Genomic DNA, 23,503 nt, shown 5'->3' with positions numbered 1-23,503 from the left:
CGATAGCGGACCCATTCGCGAGCTGGTCAAACTCAGCCTAGTATTGCCCCCTACCCTCGGGCGAGTAAGGCCACACTCCTTTCCAACCGACCACGACACAGTGGGAGACACGGCCTCCTAGTATTCGGCCCTCATGCGCTCATATATCCACTCGGTCTCGACGTTGGAGTCATCCTCTGGTACCATCGGGTTTAGGAATTTTCACCCAGGGACGTCTATGGCGCCCGTATGCTAGAACCAAACATTTCCGGTATCCGACCCAACCATCCACGATGTGTCTGTGAAGGCTATGGCCCTGATGTTGCTAGGGCATATAGTAACTACAATCACACAAATGCAAGTGTATGAATCATATTATCAGTCATGCAACAGTCCTGTGTGTACCATGCATTTATATGGGGCAACTCCGCCTATCAGGGAGCCCATAGACAGTCCGCCTGAAGGCATATGATATGATCGGTCACTCCTCACATCAGGCATACATATGATGCGGATGATCATGAATCATGGATCTATACTAAACATGTATAAAGAGATGAGCTCTGTGTATAACGGAGATGGGCCTAGACGGCCTACTTACCACAAGTATGGGCCTATCAGTGGGCCTTGGGGAGAGTTATAATGCGGACATTTAACCAACATTATCAATGTGGACGTCAAACCAGCATTGCTCCCAAGGCGTGACCCGTTATAAGGGTCAACACATAAATCATGAAATGGGCCTCATGTACATCCCATTGGGCCTCTAATACATCAAATGGCCTCATACATGGGTCTCACAGATACATATCAAGGTAGGCCTCAATGACGGGCCACAAATGCATCCACATGGGCCTAGTCACATGGGCTTGCATACATCACAATGGGCCTCATAAAATGGGCCTTAAATTATCTCCAAAATGGTTGGACAGTTGGATGAAATACATGCATCATGATGGAGCCCACTCTAATGGAGGGTATGGTTTACAACACATACATAAGTGGGTCCCATGAGGGGCCTACCATAATGTTTATTTCCCATCCAACCCATTGTTAAGGTCATTCAGACCGGGGCCCACAGTAATGTTTATTTGCCATTAACGTTGATGAGGCCACCCAACCTAGGGCCCACTGTGATGTGGTCCACAGATCCAGCCCGCCCATTAGGTGAGTCCCACCTAGTTGACGGTCCAAACCAAGTTTTAGCAACGTTCAAAACTCAGGTAGGCCTCACCAAGTGATTTTATATGTTTTGGCATGTCTTCACATGATTTTAAATGGTATGGCCCACATGAGTTCCGTATAAGGCTGATTTTTAGGATGGACGGCTAGTCCGTGGGGACCCATCAAATGCACGGTGCTGATGGTTGAACGCATCAAAGTGGGGCCCACAGATGGGGCCGTGACCCCAGCCTGTCCGTCCGTCCGCGTCCAGCGCAGGCAGCGCCTGCGTAAGCGCTGACAGCAGCAGCAGTACTGCTGCTTGCTACTTCTTCTTCTTTTCTTTTCTTTTTTTTTTTTTAAAATCGATTTTCTGTGGTTTTTCACAGACGGGGCCCACATCAGCCAGATCCACACCATTCATTGGCCCCTATGGCTCGAAATCTATCGAGACCAATATTGAATAGCTTTCTGATGTACAGCAGCATCGGGGTGTATTTCAATGGTAGGAAACTGGTTTGCTATGCTATGGCCCACCATAAGTTCAGATTGAGATCATTTTTCGGCTCAACGCCTAAAATGATCTGAGGAAGAGGATGGACGGCTTGGATTGCATAAAAACATCAAGGTGGGGCCTGCATGAGTGGTCCACCACTTCTTTCTCTCTCTCCTTTTTTTTTTCAAAGCACACAGCAATGCCAGTTTACACTTTACGTTGCCAACGTCCAGCGTCCCTGGACGCTGGACGACTTACATAATCACTTCATTGTAGTGAGCCCCACGTGGATGTGGCCCACCAATATAAATACATACATATATATATATATATATATATATATATATATATATATATATATATATATATATATATATATATATATATAATACATACCTTATATTATATATGTATATAAATACATATTATATTATATATTATATACATATATTATATAAAATATAACATATATGTATATATATATTTATAAAGATGCATTGGGCCCATCCAAACAGTGGATGGTGCGGATCATCACCTGTAATAGAGTGGGCCACACCGTCTGATGTAGATGGACGGGGGAGATGTAACACATATTGGTGGGATCCACACCATTACAAAGAAAGAAAAAGAGAGAGATAGAGAGAGAGATACACGGTGAGATAGAGGAACCCCGCCACTATGGGCCCTCTTGATTAAATCACATACATCCAAATGGGTCCCACCAACAAGTGGGCCCTAAAATTTAAAATAATGGCAAATCACCCACCTTATCTTCCTTCTTCTTGGTCCCTTAGACTCCAATGCTCCTTAACTTCAACTTTGATGGAGGTTGATGGGGTTTAGATGGTTGAGATGGAAGATGAGAAGGTGGACCACACTTGTGGTTTGGGAGAGAAGTGTTGGACGTGAGAGGCTTGGTTGCTTGGAGAGATTTGAGAAAATGAGAGAGAAAATGAGAGGATGGGAGTGATATGAGGTGATGGAGTGATGGGTGTAATTAATGAAGCATGGGTTGGTTTAAAAAGTGAGTAAAAGAGGGATGGGTGAAGAGAGAGAGAGTTGACTTTGAGGAGAAAGAGGGATGGGTTGTTGTACTTGAGGTATGGTTGCATTAATGGTTGATTGATGGGACTAATTGTGTAGAGATTCCCTCGAAATCCGTAACACACGGTGTTTCTTCGGAATAAAAGTAGATCGGCATCTTCTTACCTGGGTATCAGTTCGGTGCGCAAGTCACAGCGTTGGAACCGCGGTGATGACGCGATCGCCAAGACATAAGTTTTGGATCGAGCCGACGTCGGTGTGCAGGACCTGGCTTAAGATCGCGCACAAACGTCGGATATGGTGCGAAGGTTGCCAAAATTTGACCGAAAGAACCGCGGAAGCCAACGGAATGGTACGGATTAGGACACGGGTCTTACATTGATCATATGGTTCCGGTCTCAAAATGACCATGTGGGGTCCATTCTGATTGATGGGGTAGTTCTGGTGGCCCTCTGGCCATGAAACTTATAGGATAGGTGCTCCATGGCCCGATGAAGGGCCATGTAAAATTTGGGGATGATCGGATATGGGGTTTGGTCGCACGGGTCCGATTCGCGATCAACGGTCACCATGCCACGATCGGGACCCAGATTTTGTGGGCGGGCGTAGACAAATACATTAGACCTTTACTGTAAATTTAGAAGAAATCTGACGGCTGAAATGCCTGAAATCTCAATTTTATTTACCAATGCCAGATTCCAATTCTGGCATTGGTGGGTTGCATTTCGTAAGTGCCATTGGGACAGCTTGAATAGTTTATTTCTAGGTGTCCACTGGGTCCGTGGCCTGCGATGGACCACAAGCCCAGTGAGATATATGCTTTCCCAAATTTTTAAATTTTTCTGACCTGCCTCGGCTGCTGTACGACCTACACAAGCTGTCGCCGAGTACAAACTGATCATCTGACTTGATGGCCTACACACGGTCTGATCGTGACCAGACTAGACCACTCATGTACAAGCTAACGTTGAGTGCTAACGGTCAGTAAGTGATAATATAAGTTAATTAAAAAAAAATTCAAGAATTTTTGAAAATCCAAAACAGTAAAAATTCAAGATGTTACAATCTACCCCCCTTAAAAACAATTTCATCCCCGAAATTGCCTAAAGGTAATAAATAAAGATATTATTAGTTCGTTTGCTTAAGTTTTATTAGTTTCGGGTTTATATACGTTTTAGGGTATATAATAAATACGCTACCCTAGCTCATTGTGATCTACCCCCCTTAAAACTTTTTCACCCTGATGATTTACTAAAATTTATTTATTTACCTATTTATTTTTAAAGATTTAGATTCATGGCGATGGCTTCCCTCTATCTAGAGTGAAATATTTATTTTTAATGTTAGATTAATACAGAGAGACGGTTGCAGTGGGCTTGAACCTGATACGTCGATCATCTACCTGACCAGGGTAGAAGGCTCATCGTATCCCTTCTTCGTCCTGATGGGTCCTGGTCTTCTGCTCGGTCAAAGTAGTGAATCCATTGGTAGTCGCCTAGAATTGAGAATTGGGTCAAGCCGTGAATGCTTCGCAGACGTATACTTCCGTAATTCCGTAGTCTAATCAATCTAAATGTTTACGGAACGACCATCGTTAGAAAGTTTAAATCTCCTATTTATAAGGTTGTCCTTTGGGTCTTGGTCTACAAGAGTCCTCGTTTTAATTTATATCCAATTTGGAGTTTAATAATTCTCCCAACATGCCTATGGGCAACGATCATCCTAAAAAGTTTTTTTTTAAAGGCACAAAATTTTATATGAATTATCATTTCAATCTTATGGGTAGTGGATTAATTGCATACTACACTTTGGTTTCATAAATTTCAAAAATGAAGGAATAGTTGAGGTTCTAAGGTATTCTGGAGGTTTGGAGTGCTAATTACGCTAGTAAAGACGCAGGAAGGCAAAGATGAAGGATATTATCTTCTCGATGTTGCTTAAACCTTAAGTTCATAAGAAAATAGGAAAACTCAATATATTTTACAGTAGTCTCCCTCTAACATGAGCTTACAGAGTATTAAACTATGAAACTCAATCCTACTTAAGGGTCCTAACTTAATTACACCAAAATAACTTAAACAAATATATATATATATATATATATATATATATATATATGTAATCAAACTCAATCACGGGATGATCCCTAGCACGATTATAATTATTTCTCAAATAGACACCCAATGTTAAACTTTAATATGAAAAGACATGACTAGTCTATTGGCAATAATACATGCAAACATTTACAAAATGACAAGAGAATTTCAATCCATACATTCACGTTGAATTGAAAAAAAAAAAACCATTGACATGGCCAGTTACATCCTACAGTATGGATTACATGTATCACTAGATACCACAAACTTAAGGGAAATATAGCCTAATCAAAGCAAGAAAGGTTACAACTATCCTTCAACATATGAAAGCAATTCTATCTGACTCGAACAAACTACTAATTTTCCGTTAGGTTAAGCTACTATTCTTCTGGGTCGGACGCAGACGGGGGTGCCTCCTCCCCTTTGCTGCAGCAAATCAAGGCTCAGGAAGTGATGAAGGTGATTTGGAGAGAGTTAATAGAGTCAATCAAGACTCAACTTCTACTACAGCTCCAACAAGACAACAAGGGCAACTTATCGGATGGAATACCTAGCTTAAGCTATTGAAGGGTCAGATCACATCATCCAGGTCGATGTTTTGGATCCTAGAGGCAACTTAATTCCCATTGATTATGTGGACTACATAACATCTATAACAACTTTCTTTATCTAGAAAGCTTTGGAGAATGGAAAGAAATTAATTAAAGTTTATGGCCACAAACCTCAAAGGGTGTGCTTGTGTGGTGGCAACAACCCAAATTGGCCCATGAAAGGAAGAGAATGGAAAAGATTAATAATTGGGGTAAAATGAAGTTGAAAATGGATAGTAAATTGTTGCCTCTTGATTATTATCAAACCTTATATAAAAAAATTTCAATTGCAACAATCTAATGATCAATCTATGCTAAAGTATATAAAATCAATTTTTACAAATCATCGGGTTTTGTAAATAAGCTTATGGGAGTGAATGAGTGGATGGTTTTGAATGGGTTTTGTTGAAGGGGAAGGTAATGAGAATAGGTTTGGTGAATGAGTTTGAGATGGTGTTGAGAATGGATTTGGTGATGGGTTTGTGAAGGAGGAGAAGATAGGTTTGAAGATGTTGAATGAGATGATTTTAAGAAAATGAATTTGAGGGATGGAAGTTGAGAAGTGATTAGGAATGAGTTGAAGAAATGATATTGAGAAAAGTTTGGAAAGGGTTTGAGAGAATGAGGATTGAGATGGGTTAGAGTGAAGAAGAAGATGGTGGGTTTGGGGATTGGGTTTTGAGATTGGGAGAGGGAGAGTTTTCTCTAGGGTTTAGAAGGGATGGTGGAGGGTAATGGGAGTAGTAGAGATAGGTTTTATGGACTCTATATAGTCCTAAATAGCAAGGAAAATGGGCCTCACTCGTGTGTGCATTGAAATGGAGGAGGGGACCCATCTTGTAACGTTTCTTATACTTTTAGTAACTGGATTATTTTTAAAATTTTTATAATGATTTACCATCAAGTTTTAAGTCATCCCACCAAATTTTATATCATTTGGAGTTGTAAATAAATTATAAAAATTCTAGAAGTAACCACCGTCTAAAACTAATAATTTTTAGATAGTTGTCAATTCACTCTAAATTTAACTATATTATAATTTTTATTTTATTATTATTTTATTTTTATATGAAACTAAACTTGTTAAGCTTCAATCTAGCTTTCGAATCACCTAAATTGGAGTTATATCAAAGGAGATATAGATTTTTGAAGTTGACCAAAAATTACAATAATTTCCGGCGGGGTCCCACCAAGTCACTGGACACCTAGGCGGGGTCCACGGGTGGGGTCTGGCGGTCAGCCGGGGTCGTGCGGGCGGGGTCCCGCCAGCCCTCTATCTCCCGGCGGGGGCAACTTGCGATGAGCATATCTTGCAAACTGGAATGAGTTATTCGACTTGCCATATATGAATTTGGGGTAGGAGAAGCTACTCTACGCAATGGGCCTATATTTTTGTAAAATTTCTCCCTTTTAGGGGCTAAAATTTGATTTTTCTTCAGTTTTACTATTTTCGGTAAATTTTTGTTCACCCCTAACTCTTTACCCCCAAATGGGTCGAAACTATCAAATTTGGCCCGATACTCACTCATTTGATTTTGGACGATGGTTTTGACTGTCGAATCGTTCAGTCACCGGCTCGTTTCTATCAATGTCCCAGAAAAACTAAAGGACAGAGTGTTGATAGGTGAAGATTTTAAGGGGATAGGTTGGGGAGAGAAATTTGGACTTAGGCCTATTTGGCCAGTGATATTAAGCTGTACTAATGGGATTACGATGCCAATCCTAACTCAAGATTGGGAATGACATGTCTGGAACGAGTGTGGGATGTGACTCAAATTTACTTCACAGGTTTTGCTAAATGAGCCTTGCGTTGGAAGGTGTAATGTGGGATTTCCAAATCCCAGGATGACGAATTTCTAAGCATAATTGGGAAGGAAGACCCGGGATTTACTTTTAATTGAATACATTCCAACGGGGCATTATAGAACATGGGATGCACTCATTCCAGGGACAATACCTTACCTGCATTTATCGTTACTCTAAAATTCATTCCACCCTGATCCCACCTATTTCAGTTGGCCCAACGGGCCCTAGGAACTTGGTGGACTAAACTAGGTAAATTTTCTAGTTAATCGAATCGAATCTTACCGCCAAGTTCCCAATTTCTTGCCTGAGAATGAGTCGTGGCACTGTAAGACTCTTGGATCTCCTTCTCTAGCATCACTATTCCCTCTCTCGCTACCCATTCCTAACTCCTTGGAAGTCCTACTATTCGTTTACAATTGTTGGTTCAGGGTATGGGATGGTTCCTAACGTTCTAAGTCCCTGTTGAGTTTTATATTGTGTATTCTCTCAAGTCAGCGGATGCATTAGTGAGTTCATGACCCATGGCCCAAGGGATTCCAAACTATTGCTCTGATACCATCTTGTAATGCCTTAGAAATTGGGGGTTGTGCATACACTCGACTCCCAAGTTCCCGGGTATCACTTATAATCGATTTTACTAATTTACGCTTAATCAGGTTTAGATGCGAAATATGGAATTTCTTGAAACATGAAACACAACCACAACTAGTAGTCTACTGAGATGAAAAAGGCTAAATATACAAGTCCAAAATAATATGAATGAGTCGCACAAGGCGTTGCCCAACAAAATCACAAAAATATGTCAAAAAAGAATGATGAGTTGAGTCCAACACCCAGCATTCCAAATCTGTCTACTAGGCCGGTGGAGAACCGCCCATCGACTGGAAGTAAGACAACTTGTCCTCCTCCTCAAGACTCGCACCGCCAGGATCCTCATACTCTGCATCACCTGCGTCTATGAGAGAGTCTGGTTGGTGTTTTAAAACACCATCCCAGAGTGGGAGTGATCAACTCAGTGGGTGCTATTAGTCTTAAATTGTAACAGGCATCAATTATATTATGCGTTTAATGAAAGACAATCATTCATAAACACCTAACTAATCTTATTAATGCGTATGCATGATATATGATATGATGCATGCCCTCACCACAACACTCCCTCAAACGACTCCATCTAACGATCGCTTATGACCACACTCCCTCAGAGCGACCTCGACTACCGAGTCGCCACCCTAACTAGTGTGATGCAATGCGATTGTGTTAATTGAGTTATTAGTTAAGTCCATTCATCCAGCAGGTTGAGGAATCTGATACACCCCACGTATCAATGCCTTGAACTAGTTGCGAGGCCAAGACTCCCAACGTGTGAGGCGGAGACTCCGCAATCCTTGATCCCGTCGGGTTTTCCATCCCCGACTTCAAGCACATGGGGAGTACTGAGAACTGGGATAGCTCGCGGTCACTACGGGGAGACACGTCACCCTAGTATAGGTCGACAGCTCAGACACAGTGTCTCATTCCACTATGCCCAGCTCACGAGACTATGGATCGATATTCAACTCGCTATCAATGGGCTACAACGATAGTAGGGTGTTCCAGATTCCATACATATGTGAGCATTCAGGGTTAACAAACAAGGTTGGTCAGCACGTAGACTATACCACACTAGTCCAGGCAAGTACGTGGCAGGACGGCATCAGGTGCAAGCGACCCATGTAGTCTAACTACTGTCGCCCACACGCACTTGCCCATATCCATGAGTTTAGTCTCAAGGCGGTCCTACCAACGGAACCACTTTCACTCTTCTCAAGTTCCTGACCAACCCAAGGGTATGATGATGATCCATATCCTGCCTACTATCCAGGTCATCAACTAGCATAACAATATCACGTTTTCATGCATTTCAATCATACGAATTACATACTTCTCACAAACAAGCTATCATTATTATGAAACAAGGTGTATGTGAATTGTGTGGGTTGGTGAGGAAGTTACGCACTTCCCTCCTCTTAAGAAATCATGTGCACAAGAGTAATGAATCATACATACTAAGAAGCAATACTACATGGAAAAAATCAACAAGGCATGAGCATATAATCATCCATACACAAAATCATGTGATAGGCAAGAACAACATCATAAGAAAACCAAACGTACAATTCCGTACAATTCTAACAATCATGTCCCACCTTATCTATGGTCCACCTTGCTCTCCCTCACTCTCTCTCTCTTTACTCTCCTTGGTTGTTGGAGAATGGTGGAAGTTACGAGGGAGAGAGCTTTGTTGTTGGAGAATGGTGGAGGTTATGAGGGAGAGAACTTGGTTGTTGGAGAATGATGGAGGTTATGAGGGAGAGAACCTAGTTGTTGGAGAATGGTGGAGGTTATGAGGGAGAGAATGGTAGAAGTTATGAGGGAGAGAGATAGGGTTTATTTCCTAGAATTGGGCCCATTGGCCCCAAGTTTCCTAAAATGCCCACAATGGCGCTCTAGGACTCCCTATTGGCGTTGGGGCAGCCCTAGCACCCCCCTTAGCCATCAAATTTGGTGGGTAGGTGATTCATGGCCCGATGAGGGGTCATGCAAAGTTTGGGAACAAACGAATTAACGGATATAGGGTTTGATCATATGGTTTCGGTCTCTAAATGACCCTGTGGGGTCCATTCTGATTTGATGGGGCAGTTTTGGTGGCCATCAGGCCATGAAACTTATAGGATAAGTGCTCCATGACCTGATGAAGGGTCATGCAAAATTTGGGGATGATCGGATATGAGGTTTGGTCGCACGGGTCCGATTCGCGATCAACGGTCACCATACCACGATCGGGACCCAGATTTTGTGGGTGGGCGTAGACAAATACATTAGACCTTTACCGTAAATTTGGAAGAAATCCGACGGCTGAAATGCCTGAAATCTCAGTTTTATTTACCAGTGCCAGATTCCAATTCTGGCATTGGTGGGTTGCATTTGGCAAGTGCCGTTGGGACGGCCTGAATAGTTTATTTTTGGGTGTCCACTGGGTCCGTGGTCCGCGATAGATCACAAGCCCAATAAGATCTATGCTTTATCAAATTTTTAGATTTTTCTGACCTTCCTCGGCTGCTGCACGGCCTACACAAGTTGTCGCCGAGTACAAACCGATCATCTAACTTGATGGCCTACACACGGTCTGATCGTGACCAGACTGGACCACTCGTGTATAAGCTAACGTTGAGTGCTAACGGTCAGTAAGTGATAATATAAGTTAATTAAAAAAAATTCAAGGATTTTTGAAATTTTAAAACAGTGAAAATCCAGGATGTTACAGGGTGCACACTCTGTACTCGAATTTTGGGGCGTGACAGATAATGTTTGGATGATGCTAAACATTGTTTGGACGATGCTGATTTACTTGGACAATGTTTAGACAGTGTTAATCATCATTAGTGGGTCATGTGCCCAATAGAATGATAGTGTACAATGACACACGTCACACCTGCAACTATTGAAATGATTTTAGGTGTAATCCAAGGTCTCACCGTGGATTGCAAACCCCCTCAAAGAGGGGATTGGAAACCCCCTGGATTTGCAACCCCCAATTACTTTATGCGCCAAACAACCAAGGGGATTTGAAACCCCCTCCAATCCCTTCTAACCCCCTCTAATCCATGGTGCGAAACGACTCCTAAGAAGATCCAAATCGTAGGTGAACCATACCATTAGAAATGGTGATGAATGACCAAAAAAAAAAAAAACTTTTATGGGCCACACAAGTTTTGGATCAAGTTCATCTCTGTATTTTTCCGTCATCTATATTTTCTTGACATTGTCGACGAGCTGGATTACAAATAAACAATACCGAATCCTTATGATGGGACCTTTGGAAATTTTAATGGTGAGGTACTCAATCAACACTATTTCCTGTGGTGTGATCCACCAGAGATTTGGATCTGTATAATTTTTGGGACCCGGCCCCTCCTAAAATGTTCCGGAGAAACAGATAAATGGCATGGATATACAATAAATCATCAAGGTGGGCCCCACTGTACGCGTAACACCCACTAAGGTGTTACCCAGGTCACGGCTAATCTGCTCCCATGTTTATTTGCAATTCAACCCGTTGATTAGGTCATCAGCTGACCTGGCTGAAGGGAAAACAAACATGGACGTTATGTAAAACTTTTGTACCCCAGGAAACTTTTAACGGTGGGCATTCGATCACTACTCTTTCCAACGGTGTGTCCCACTTGAGTTGAGACTTGAATCTGACTTCTGAAAATAAGCCGGCAAAATGGATGATATGCCGCAATAAAACAAATACATCGCAACATGTTCTCATAGCATCATAACCCGTCATTGTTAATGAAATTGTTGGATTGGACTTAATTTCGGTAAGATGGTTTGCCCACCAATCTATGAGCCCTACCATTGACATATCTTCAGCTCATTTTAAGACGTGAATAAAGACATGAGGTAGATCCAAATCTCAGGTTAGCTATGCCATAAAAATTAGTGGCCACGAAAGTTTTGAATCAAGTTGGTATTTATAATTTTCCTTTATTTAGATATAAGTGACTTAATCAACCAGTTGGATAGCAAATAAATATTACAGTGGGCCATGAGAAGGTTTTAATGGTGAGCATTGGATCACCGCTTATTAAAATTAGCTGGGACAATGGGTGGGCAGTTGGATACACAACACACATCGTGTGGCCCCCGCAACTTCTTCCAGCACCGACCGATACCGGCCTCGGTACTGGTACTGGACGAGTAGCACCAGAATCCGATTCCTGTCGGAAGCGGATTGGCTGGTATACCATACACCAGCTATATAGCTGCCGTAGGTACGCGTCTTGCGAAGATTAGCACGGATGCTCCTTGAGCTTGAGTTGTACTAACGGTTCAAAAGAGATCAAAGCTTTATAAGCCTCACGGTTATATCGATTTATCTATTTTAGAGCATTATCGGAAAAAGAAACATTTGGAAAGATTACATGGACCACACCATAAATAATAGTAGAGATCGTGATTTTCATTGTTAAAAAATTTGTAGGGCCCACCATAATATTTATTTTCCATTCAATCAGTTCATAAGGTCATAAAAAATGAATGAAGAGGAAAAATAAATTTTATATTGATCCAAAACTTTTGTGACCCTGAAAAGGTTGTCAATGGTAAACGATTCACTCCCTCCACTGCTTTTTGCGGTGTGGTCCAGTTGATAATTAGATATGTCTTATTTTTCATCTCAAGTCTTAAGAAGAGCTTGCCAAATGGATGAATGGTTTGGATATGACACATATCTCATGATTAGACCCCATAAGACACTGAAGTCAATACAGCAGCTATATAACCGGTGTGAGGTACACCAGCCAATCCGCTATCATTCCTGTCTTCCTTTGATTGGACGCGGATTTTCCCCGCGGAAGTTCTGCACAGGGATGCTGGGTAGGGCCCACCGCCATGTTTGTAGTAAATCTATCCGTTCATCCGTTTGAGAGCACATTTTAGACAAAAAAAACCAAAACTGACGTGGATATAATACTCAAGTGGACCACACGAGAGGGAAATTTGGTAAAAGAAATATATACAATTGAAACTTTCTTGGGCTCCACATGATTTTTAAATGCCATCAAAACCGTCTATAAGGGCATTACCACTTGGAAGAAGTGAAAAAAAAAAAAAAAAAAAAAAAAAAAAAGCAGTTATGGCCATAAAAATGTTTCAACGGTTCTAACTGAATCCCCACTATTCCCTTGAGTCTTGGATCAACTCATTTTTTTTTTTTAATCGAATGTCATAAAATGATCTAAAAGACGGATGAACGGAGTAAGTTTCGCACAAACATGGAAATATGGAGGTGGACCCCACCCAGCATCTTGCGCGGGAACTTGCGAAATGCCTTCGCAGGAAATCCGCGTCCCGTTTGATTGGAGTGAAATAAGGGTAACTTTGACTGTCGGCACCCGGCACTCGAACGCCGATTGGCTGCTGAAATCGCCAGTCTACTGAAGTGACGTCATCACGCTCCGTGGGCCACACCATGATGTATGTGTTGTATCCACACCGTCCATCCATTTGTAAAGATCATTTGAGGGTATAAGACAAATAATGAGGAAGGTAAAAATGTCAAGTGGACTGCACCGCAGAAAAATGTGGGGATTGAACGCTTACCATTAAAAACTTCCTTGGGCAATAGAAGTTTTCGATCAAGCTAATATTTATTTTTTCCCTTCTTTCATGTCTGTATTAACTTATAAACAGGTTGGATATCAAATAAACATTATGATGGCCCAGTATTAAGGTTTCAACGGTGGAAACTGTCCCCACTCTTTGCTTTGGTGGGGTCCACTTGAAATTTAGATCTGCCTCATTCTTTGGATTATACCCTAAAATGATCTCTAAAAATGGATGGATGGTGTGGATACAATACATACATCATGGTGGGGCCCAAAGAACGTGGTGACGTCACTTCGGTAGCTAGACAGGCTACTGTCGGGTTCAGTAGCTAATCCGCGTCCTCGGCACGCGGCAGCCGCCACAAGTAATTATATGGTCGTCGGCTGCGGATAACTTAGTATGCTCAGATTTTTAGTTTCTACAACTGGGTCCCATTATTTTCTAATCCGGACCGTTGGTCTATTCGGATTCATCATAGATGTATGGGGCTGAAAATATCTAGGATAAAATTATCCAATCTTCTCAATTTTAGGTCCTTCCGTGGATGGATAACAGGGGGCGTCTGTAAAAAGCGTAAAAAAGCACAGGCGCCCCTCTTTTCCAAGCCCTGGCAAGTGTCTTGATGGTGCGTTTACCATTATTTACGGTTTAAACAAGCCAGCGTTGAACGTCCAATCAACCATAGTATGTTTTCTTTTGACACCGATGGTCACAATCACCCGTTCGGCAGTCTGTGTAGCGTAGAGTTCAAAACATGGACGGTTGCGATCACTGGACTACTCATGGGCCCCAGTGGGCTTCAACACACACATTAGAATCCCAAGCCGCGTTAGATGCAAAACGAGAACCTCCTCTCCCGTGATGGATGGTCCAGATCTCATAGTACCGCACCGCGTGCTCTTTTCTTGTGGTCCAAGACAGATACTGATGTGGGGCCCACTTCATCGTATAAATGAAGAAGCACTGACAAGAGAGTTGCAATCCCTCGTACAAAGCGCATTTCTAGGACTCGTGTCGTAGAGAGAGGAAGGCAAGTGAGTTCTCGTGGGGTTATTTCTTTAAAAACGGGGAGAGAAATGAGCAGGGACGAGAAAGAGTCTTTTCCGTTTCTTCTGCTGCTGCTGCTGCTGCTGCTGCTGCTGACATTCCAAACGTGCTCGGCTGCAACCAACACGCAGAAAAGGCAGACTGTATCACCATCATCATCTTCATCTTCATCTTCATCTTCATCATCCAACGGTCTAGGTTCATCCGTCTTCCCCATCATTGGGAATGTATACCCAGCCGGGTACTCTCTTCTCTCTCAATCCAAGTAAAAGCACTCTTTCTTGTATATTAGAAGTGATGTTATTATTTTCAATTGGAAGTTAAAGGGGCGTGTTTGGATGTCCTTCTAAATCCGATTTTGTGATTTTTGTGATGTTAGTGTTGTGAAACGGATGCCGAACTGATTCTCTCGGCGTTTGGGTTGGTCCGAAAACGTGATCAGAGGAGTTATCTGGCCTTGATTTTTTGTGGGTCACTTCAAAATTCGTGCCGAAATTGCGGGTTTGGCAGACGCGGATTGCCTGCGACAGGAAGCTAGGTGCGGCTCATCATGATGTTTCTGAGAAATCCACACCGTTCATCCGTTTTCCCAGATCATGTTACACCAACAGAGGAAGATCCGAAACTCAAGTGTGCCGCACGACAGGGAAATGTAGGTAGGGAAATTCCTACCGTTGAAACCTCCCTGGGGTCTACGGTGATGTTTATATACGGTCATTAATACTGGGATTAACTGAAAACGAAAGAAATATTAGCCTGCTTCAAAACTTCTGTGGCCTCATGAATGTTTCAACGGTGGAGTTCAATCCTAACTGTTTTTTGTCGTACGGCCCACTTGAGTTTTAGATCTGCCTCATTTTTGTGCTAACATGATCTGGAAAACAGATGGACGGGGTGGATTTCTCACAAACATCATGGTGGGCCACACCTAGCTTCCTGTCGCAGGGAATCCACGTCCGTTTTGGCAAGCATCCAAGCGGTCGAGTAAGGGCTTGTTTGGAATCACTGCTAATTGGGATTTACCCGTCTGCTTTCCGTTCGGGTCAGTTGCAAAATGGAAACAATGTAAAGTCGAATTTCATTTTACTCTGTTTTTCTGCCTCGATTTGCAATTGGTATAGATCTTGTTTTTACCCGATCGAGATTAGGGCCCACTATTTCCAAATTGATTTTTTTTTTTTTTTTAAAAGATATACTCATGGAATAGATACTCACTTTGATGCCTAAAACAATCAAGCTATTTTAGCTTTGAGCTTTGGCTGTTTATATGGGAGTAGATGGAGATAAATTGGGGGAATTGGGAGTAAATTGGGGTAAATGACATTTGAGGTGTGTTTAGATGGGAGTAAATGTGTGAAAATGAAATGGCATTGAGAAAATGGGCAATTGGGCATATATATGAAATGAAGATTAGGAAGTAAATGAATTGAAATGTGTTTTTTGAGCTCTTTTGGAAAGGCGCATGAGTAAACAAAGGTGTTACTGCGCATATGTTCGCCATATATGTGACACCTTGACGATACTCTGAAACAATCCAATTATTGGTTACATCACTAAAATCACACCAATAGAATGATCTAAACTGTTCAAAGGTTGTCCATCTAAATGAACTGTTTAAAAATGTTAGCAAGTTGCTTGTTTGTGATACTTAAGTTTGTAGCCCACCCGAGGCTTGAAATTTCCTCATTTTTGGGAAAAGTATATATTTCAATGGGCTTATTACAATCATTTTGTTAAATATCACATTTGTACACTAATCAGGGATGTCAAAGCTAACTTGGGATATCACATATGTTCATGTGAATATATTAAAAAATTCTAATGCGTTCTAATTTCTTTCATTACTCCCATCCAACAAAGCGAATATTTGAATTTCAAATGCAATTCACCTACTTCCATCCAAACACAACTAATTAAGCTATTTACACCCAATTCATTTTTACCTCCAATTCCATTTCCCTGGGGAAATACTTATCCATGTTTGGATAATTGATAAAGTGTTTGTAGTCTATAACGGGCTATTCACACTAAGCTTATAGCGGGAAGTCCCTATAAAATTTTCAAATGACATATAAGGATTTCATTTAAGAAGGATCATTGGGTTGAATCCATCTTAATAAAATAAAGCAAAGGCTGATCCTTATACTAAACCAGGCATTAAGTGGACCACAAAAGTGGGCCCACGGATTCAAATGCCCTTTTTTGAGGAGAAACTTCTACTAGGTATGCCACTAATAACAATATGCCAAGTGTACATTTTTTTTTGTGCACGTGTAAGAAGCATCATACATAGATGGGCCATTCTAATGATGAGGTGGGCCACACCACAAGCGATATTTGGAAGGGGATGCTTACCATTAAAAAATTCTGATTTTTTGTGGGAACCAATGTGGGTTGTATTTCCGGTTGTGGTCTGGTTAGATGGCCATTCGGCAGTTACGTAGTCTACACCAAAAGGAACAGTTGTGACACATATGTTACCAATAAAATTGTCTAGATTGTTGTTATGGGCCCACTTGATTTCTAGATTTTCTAAATTTTGGGGCCGGAGGCAAAATTTTTTTTTTTTTTTTAAAGGAAAATAATAATAATGAAAGGATTGGATGTAATACATAGTTCATGGTGGAGCTCCAATGCTCCCTTTACAATCCAATTTTACGAAGTTGCCAGGTTTCTCTTTAGAATCGAAGTTTGTAAAGGCTTTACAAGTTGTGAAGTGTTTACATGCAATTATAGGCATCCGAGTAGCCCTTGTAATGCCTTTACCTTTATACCCTTTACAACTAAATGATTTTATATGTATCTAAACGCCCCCATAATGGTTCTGCTGTACGTTTAGGGTGATCTCAAAAGTGGGTTTGGACGCACAAGTGAATCGAATTGCAAAATTCAATGAACAAGAAGTGGTACTGTACTGTCTTTCCAGACATCATGCTACTTATGTAGCACATTAATACCATTAAAATGGTTGGACCCACCATGAAGATAATTGGGGACAAAAATCAGGTTATTCCACTCATAAGGTGGGCCACTAGGGCTATCAATGGGCCAGGCCTAGGCCTAGCAAATGCAAATTTTTGAATATGTGTGGCTTGAAAGCCCAGACCAAACAGTTCAAAATCCGGGCTTCAAACTGTTGGAATTTGAAGGTTGTAGATCTGTAATTTTGGAAATTCCAAAGCAATAAATAGTGATAATAAAAGAAAATAATTAGAAAGAAGAAAATTGAGTAAAATAAATGATAGAACTTATTGGAATTGAGGTGTGATTAATCACTCGGCTTGAAGTTGATTTGAAAGCAGCAATTGTAGAAAACAAAATGATTTTAATGATTTGAATGTGTACAAAAAACGAACCAGAGAGGTCTCTTTTATAGACTTCAATGGTTGCCATGAAAGGGTGTAGAAGCATCCCCTGGTTTTCGAAAGAGGCGACTGTTGGGAAATATGATTGTTCTGGCCAACCGTTGGCACACAGACACCACACCGTGCCACGTCCAGGGCCCAGCCCAACGCGTGCATGGTTCATGACATATTTTGGAGCTAATGGCATTGTCCCCCACACAACCAAATTCACATGCCTCTTGAAAGGGGCTCAAGTCCAATGCAAAAACCTCTTCTTATATACTCAACAAATTTCTTTTGCCAATCTGATGTGGGACTAAACCTGCAACATCACAAGACAAAAAACCTGTTGTTTTTTAAAATCATTTTGAAGGAAAATTTTCTATTATTTAAAATAATGATTTATTTCACTTTGAAACACAAAATACGACACAAGGCATGATTTTTTTTTTTTGCTTTTTGTGGAGGTAAGTAATGATTGCATATTTACCTGTATTTACATATGTAATTAGAAAATCAAACAGCCCCTGCTATCACAATACCATGCAGGTTATACTACGCTAGTGTCAGCATTGGAAATCCACCCAAGACGTACTTTCTTGATGTCGACACAGGCAGCGACCTTACATGGGTCCAATGTGATGCCCCCTGTGTCAGCTGCTCCACGGTAAAATAAACACAATCTTCATTGCCTGCATAAATGGTGCTATTTCTCTAGTCCTTGCTTCCTATCCCTATCTCTTATCTCTGTTATTTTTTTCTGGTTTGGCAGGGTCCCCACCCACCTTACAAGCCTGTGAAGAACAAGTTCGTCTTCTGTGAGGAAGCCCTTTGTGCCTCCGTCCCCTCCACCATCCCTAACAAATGCGAGAATCCTCATGATAAATGTTACTACAAGGTCGTGTATGCTGACCATGGCTCCTCTGCTGGTTTCCTTACACAGGACACTTTCAAACTCCGCATGTCCTACGGCTCTCTCGCTCAAACTCTAGCTTTTGGGTAATGAACAATTAACTACATTTTGTCATTTTTGTACTCCCACGCAATTCTTGAATGCTCAATTCACAATTGAAATAATCATTCAACTTGTCCCTTTGTATTTTGCCAAACATCTGCCCCAGTTTCACAGATGAGTTGATTCATGGATCGCCTAATTCGTGAATGTGCGGATGTCCAAACAGTCATTTGAGTTCTGTGCTGCCACTGCTGTGCTATCTCCTCTCTCTTATATAAGACATTGTTTTCTGGTTCTCATCTACAGATGTGGGTACAACCAAAGAGGTTCCAGTTCAACTTCCACTTTGATTGATGGAGTTCTTGGCCTTGGAAATGGCAAATCTAGCATTGTATCTCAGCTGCGAGCTCTCAGGCTTGTAAGAAATGTGATTGGCCACTGTTTCAGCAGAAAAGGTGATGGATATCTATTCATTGGAGACAGCATTGTGCCTTCTTCAGGGGTTACTTGGACACCAATGTCTCGCAATCTATTTCAGTAAGCCTCGTCGTCCTCCACCAGTACTTTTTTGTTTGTTACTCAAAATCTCTATTCCTTTAACGGGTCCCACGTTCTTTCTTCCAGTACACACTACACTCCAGGTCCCACTAATATCTTCTTTGGAGAGCAGCCTATGGGTGTTTATATTCTGGTAGTTTTTGACAGTGGGAGCACCTACACTTACTTCGCTTCGCAGCCTTACCAAGCGTTTGTTTACGCAGTGAGTGAAAACAAGGATGGATGTTGATCTTCGTTTGGATGCATTACTGAATCCAGATGCAACAATTAGTTCGATGAGGGTTGCTACGGCTCCAATCACAATTACTTGCTCTCAATTTGGGGCTTGAAAGTAATGCAACTGCAACTTGAGGGCTGCTTTCTCATTGTGAATTTTGCTAATTCCTCTTCATCAAACTAGTTATTGCAATTTGATTAGATAGTGAATCCAAATGCGGCCTGCAAGTCTTATCAACTTTATTTTCTACTCCATCTAGATGGGAACTGACTCAATGCTACTGTTTCAAGTTGAAGAAAAGTTTATCTGAAAAACCATTGGAAGAGGTCAAAGACAGGGAACTTCCATTGTGTTGGAAAGGTGCTACGAGGTTCAAATCCATACGCGAAGTCAAGAAATACTTCAAGCCCTTGATACTGGTATTTGCAAATGGCAAGAAAGCTGTGCTTGAAATACCTCCTGAAGGTTATCTGATCATCTCAGTAAGCACTTCTCAAACTTCAAAGATTAAGCAAGAAAAAGAAAAAAGCAAAAAAAGCAGAAAGTGAATGACTGCTGCTGCATCTTGCTCAACTGACTTCTAAAAGCTGTTGTTGTTGTTGTTTTCTTCAGAAGCATGGCAATGTTTGCTTGGGGATTCTGAATGGCACTGAAATTGGACTGCAAGATCTCAACCTCATTGGAGGTAAAAACTTGCACAAAAGATGCACCATAGTTCTAAAACTTGTTAACTCAACTCGAATCTAAGCTGAACCGACTTGACTTGATGAGATATTGGGCCTAGTCACCATGGAACTCGCAAGTCAGGATTGCAATGATTTGAATCAAGTCACTTGCTGGAAATTTGTCTGCTTACAAAAGGTAAGAGATGGGAGTTGAAACTGAAACCTGTTCGAGGTGAACTGACGTGTCCAAACAGCATGCCAAAGGCTGGTTATTTGATGTTTCTTCAAAACTTTTATATTTTATCCACATGCAACTAATGTCAGATAAAAGACTTACCCAAGTCTTCGAGTCAACCCAACCCTGCCGAACATAGAGTCGAGTTGAGATTTCAAGTTTTTGAACTATGCTTAGCACTGAGCATTCTCTCATCCACCTAGTAAACTGTACATGTGGGGCCAGCTTTAGTGATCCAAATTGTCCATCTGATGGACCTGTTTTGTGGGAGCGGATTAAGTGTGGCCCCAGCCTCACCCAAGATGGTGAGGCCCTTACTGTGGCGCCCACCTTGATGCATGTATTCTATATCCACACTGTCCATCCGTTTTGCTAGATCATTTAGGGCATGAACCTAAAAATGAAACATATCCAAATCTCAGGTGGACTATACCATTGGAAACAGTGGTGATTGATCATTAAAAACTTCTCGAGACCCTAGGAAGTTTTTAATGTTGGGACGTTCAATCACCACTGTTTCCTTGAGTATGGTCCACCTGAGATTTGCATCTGCTTCATTTTTGGGATCATGCCCTAAAATGATCTGGAAAAACGAATGGACGGCATGGATGTAGAATACATGCATGTGTGCCCCATGGTAAGGGCCACACCTGATTGGCTTCCCTGTTATGTGGATCATTGGATATTGGAGATATTAAGTAATGGTCCACCATCCCATGATGGGGTCCACAGATCACTGGCTTTGGTACTTAAAATCCCATACCATTGCTGGTCGAATGGAAAAAAAAAAGTTTCTTCCAATGTAGCACATTTAATAACTCTCTAATTCTACATGCCTGCGAATTGATTGCTTTTCCTCTTCATGGCAATCTCACAGACATCTCACTACAAGATCTCATGGTAATCTATGACAACGAGAAGAAGCAGATTGGATGGGTTTGTGCAAATTGCGACAGGCTCCCCAAGTCTGGAACCGCTCTCTTCTGATGTCCTTCCTTTTTACGTGGACATGCACAGAGGAGATTCTTAGCCGCTCTCCTATGTTTAGTTGACAGCGCCGACGATGGGGGTGATGATGGCTTCAGCGATGATTTTTCTCAGCCTTATGTTGCAAGCATGGGAATCTTGACAGATGAGCATCCTGCAACTTATCCTCCCAAACAAACCAATATAGATAGAATAAAACAATAAAGACAGGAGCTCCATTCCTCTTTCTTATTTTGTAAATATACACAAGCATACACTCACAAATCATAAAGAGGGGAAACGAGAGCTGCTTTTTCAAATGCATAACCAATGTAGATTTAAGATTTTGTTATGAAAAGAAATAAATATCAGGTATGTTTCTAGCTAGCCCTGTCTAACTTCTATAGCGATGGTGATAAATGTGGTCTCGACCTCACATCCCCGTAGGGATGAGGAAATATGTGATACAAGTAGAGTATTAATGAATTGTTATAAGTTGTATGACTTTTTCTTTCTAGTGAATTAACTATCAGTTGGATGTTAAGAATGCATTTTTCAAAAATCAAAGTGAGTGGTTGGTTGTATAGTATTTAGGCTGAAAGTTTATTTGGGCACTATTTTCTTTTCAGGTTGCATGAGTGGAACCCATGGTTCAAATCTCAGTTGTTGGTATTTTGGGCCCCACCTTGGACCGCGCATGCCCAAAGAATATCCCAAATGAAAATATTCTTAACCCCTTCATTAGGTGGCCAACAAATAAGCTAAGAAGAGGGGAAAAAGCATCCTTCTGTTTTGTTCACTGTAGCAACCTGATTTTAGGCCAGGAGATCATAACCCTGTGGGCCACCTGATGGAAAGCTCAGATCCCTTACATGTGTGCCACATGGGGCATACCCACTTGCCTGAGTGGGAACTGCTCCACAAGCATGTGGGCTTAACAAACCTCCAAGGAAAGATGGAACAAGAGCCTGAGATTGAAAAAAAACAAAACCAAAAAAAAACAGAGGAACTGAAAAGCACTACTCAGGAAAAAGGCTTGAAAAGCACTAGCTTTGCTTTTATTCAAAATGTCTTTTGTGATTGGCGATGTGCAATGCGGATCCTGGACATGGTACAATAGATGGAATGTGTTTGGTGCGTGGCACACTACCGACAGGCATCGCCTGTCGTCTTATAAAAATTACTAAGTAGGACAAATTAGAACTGATCAGATAGAACATTAACAAACCAGAACTGATAAGATAGAATGATTGTATCATAAGTTATGATATTGCCACTTTCCTTGTCAAAATGTCGCATCTGTAGAATATTGAATCCATACAAAATGTGGGCTGATCCACTTATTGGGTGGGCCATAACATTGATTTTCCATCGATTTGTTTATTTTATGTCCCAATTGAATCAGCCTGGATTTCATTTCGGTTGATCATCATGGTGTTTCCAACCTTTGGACGGATTGGATTTTCTACACGTGACATGTTGGTGTGAACTTGGAAATGATGACTCATGATGCGGCTGTGGTAATTGATATTCATAACTTGTCTTGTTAGGACTAATCTTTATATCTGGAGTTTGAAATATTTTTCTCGTCTTTTGTAATTTTTTCTATTTATTTACTTTTTTCTGTTGATTGAATAAATTAAAATTATTCACTGATGGAAAAGAAGGAAGGATTTGGCTATCTAAATAATTTCTCTAACAAAAATATTGTATTAAATCCAATTTGAACTTACAAATCTCTTGAATGTTGCAAACCATCTTAGGAATGGAAAATGATAAGAAAATAGCAAATTTTGAGAATTGGATTATGTTGGAATTCATTTTCAACTCCTTTCCCAACACTAACATAAATTCAGCCCCTCAGTAATGGAATCTGTTTATTGGAGCTGGATTCTAGGGTTCGTTTGGTACCATGGATTTGGACAGGGTTTGAGGGAATTTTAAATCCCTTGGTATGTTTGGCACCATGCAGTAACTAGAGGTTTCAAATACCCCGGGGGGTTTGAAATCCAAGGTGAAAGCTTGGATTACATCTAAAATCATTTCAAGAGTTGCATGTGTAACATGTGTCTGTAGACTATTGATCTATTGGGTACATGGTCCACTGATGATATCCCAAAACGATTAGATTATCAATTGTATCACTTTATTAATTTAATATGATAATTTGTGTTGTCGCCTATGT

General features: G+C 41.1%; 2 protein-coding genes across 3 annotated transcripts in view; both read left to right on the top strand.

Moving 5' to 3' along the window:
- Window positions 1-21,835, top strand: part of LOC131242688 (aspartic proteinase Asp1-like) — a 35,415-nt gene extending 13,580 nt beyond the window's left edge. The window contains exon 9 of the transcript XR_009169689.1: window positions 21,691-21,835. The gene's annotated coding sequence lies outside the window, so the exon portion shown is untranslated. The remainder of the gene's footprint in view (window positions 1-21,690) is intronic.
- On the top strand, window positions 14,325-21,705 carry LOC131242687 (aspartic proteinase Asp1-like). Of its 2 annotated transcripts, none has more exons than XM_058241496.1 (8): window positions 14,325-14,619; window positions 18,272-18,389; window positions 18,495-18,721; window positions 18,984-19,214; window positions 19,302-19,371; window positions 19,743-19,934; window positions 20,065-20,137; window positions 21,230-21,705. In XM_058241496.1, exons 1-8 carry the CDS (start codon window positions 14,408-14,410, stop codon window positions 21,337-21,339), a joined length of 1,233 nt encoding a protein of 410 aa, XP_058097479.1. In that variant the 5' UTR covers window positions 14,325-14,407; the 3' UTR covers window positions 21,340-21,705. The 2 variants fall into 2 exon arrangements, with proteins under 2 accessions (XP_058097479.1, XP_058097478.1); XM_058241495.1 differs by having other exon boundaries at window positions 19,302-19,437.
- Window positions 21,836-23,503: the final 1,668 nt, after the last annotated feature.

The sequence above is a fragment of the Magnolia sinica genome, chromosome 4 (assembly GCF_029962835.1).
Source record: "Magnolia sinica isolate HGM2019 chromosome 4, MsV1, whole genome shotgun sequence".
NCBI classification, from domain to species: Eukaryota; Viridiplantae; Streptophyta; class Magnoliopsida; order Magnoliales; family Magnoliaceae; genus Magnolia; species Magnolia sinica.
This window is presented reverse-complemented; position numbering and strand designations above follow the sequence as displayed.

Excerpts from the sequence above, each read along its gene's own strand:
- LOC131242687 (XM_058241495.1), top strand. The coding sequence starts at position 14,408 with ATGAGCAGGGACGAGAAAGAGTCTTTTCCGTTTCTTCTGCTGCTGCTG. Across the intron at positions 18,390-18,494 it reads CCTGTGTCAGCTGCTCCACG|GGTCCCCACCCACCTTACAA; the intron begins GTAAAATAAACA and ends CTGGTTTGGCAG. Across the intron at positions 19,215-19,301 it reads ATGTCTCGCAATCTATTTCA|TACACACTACACTCCAGGTC; the intron begins GTAAGCCTCGTC and ends TCTTTCTTCCAG.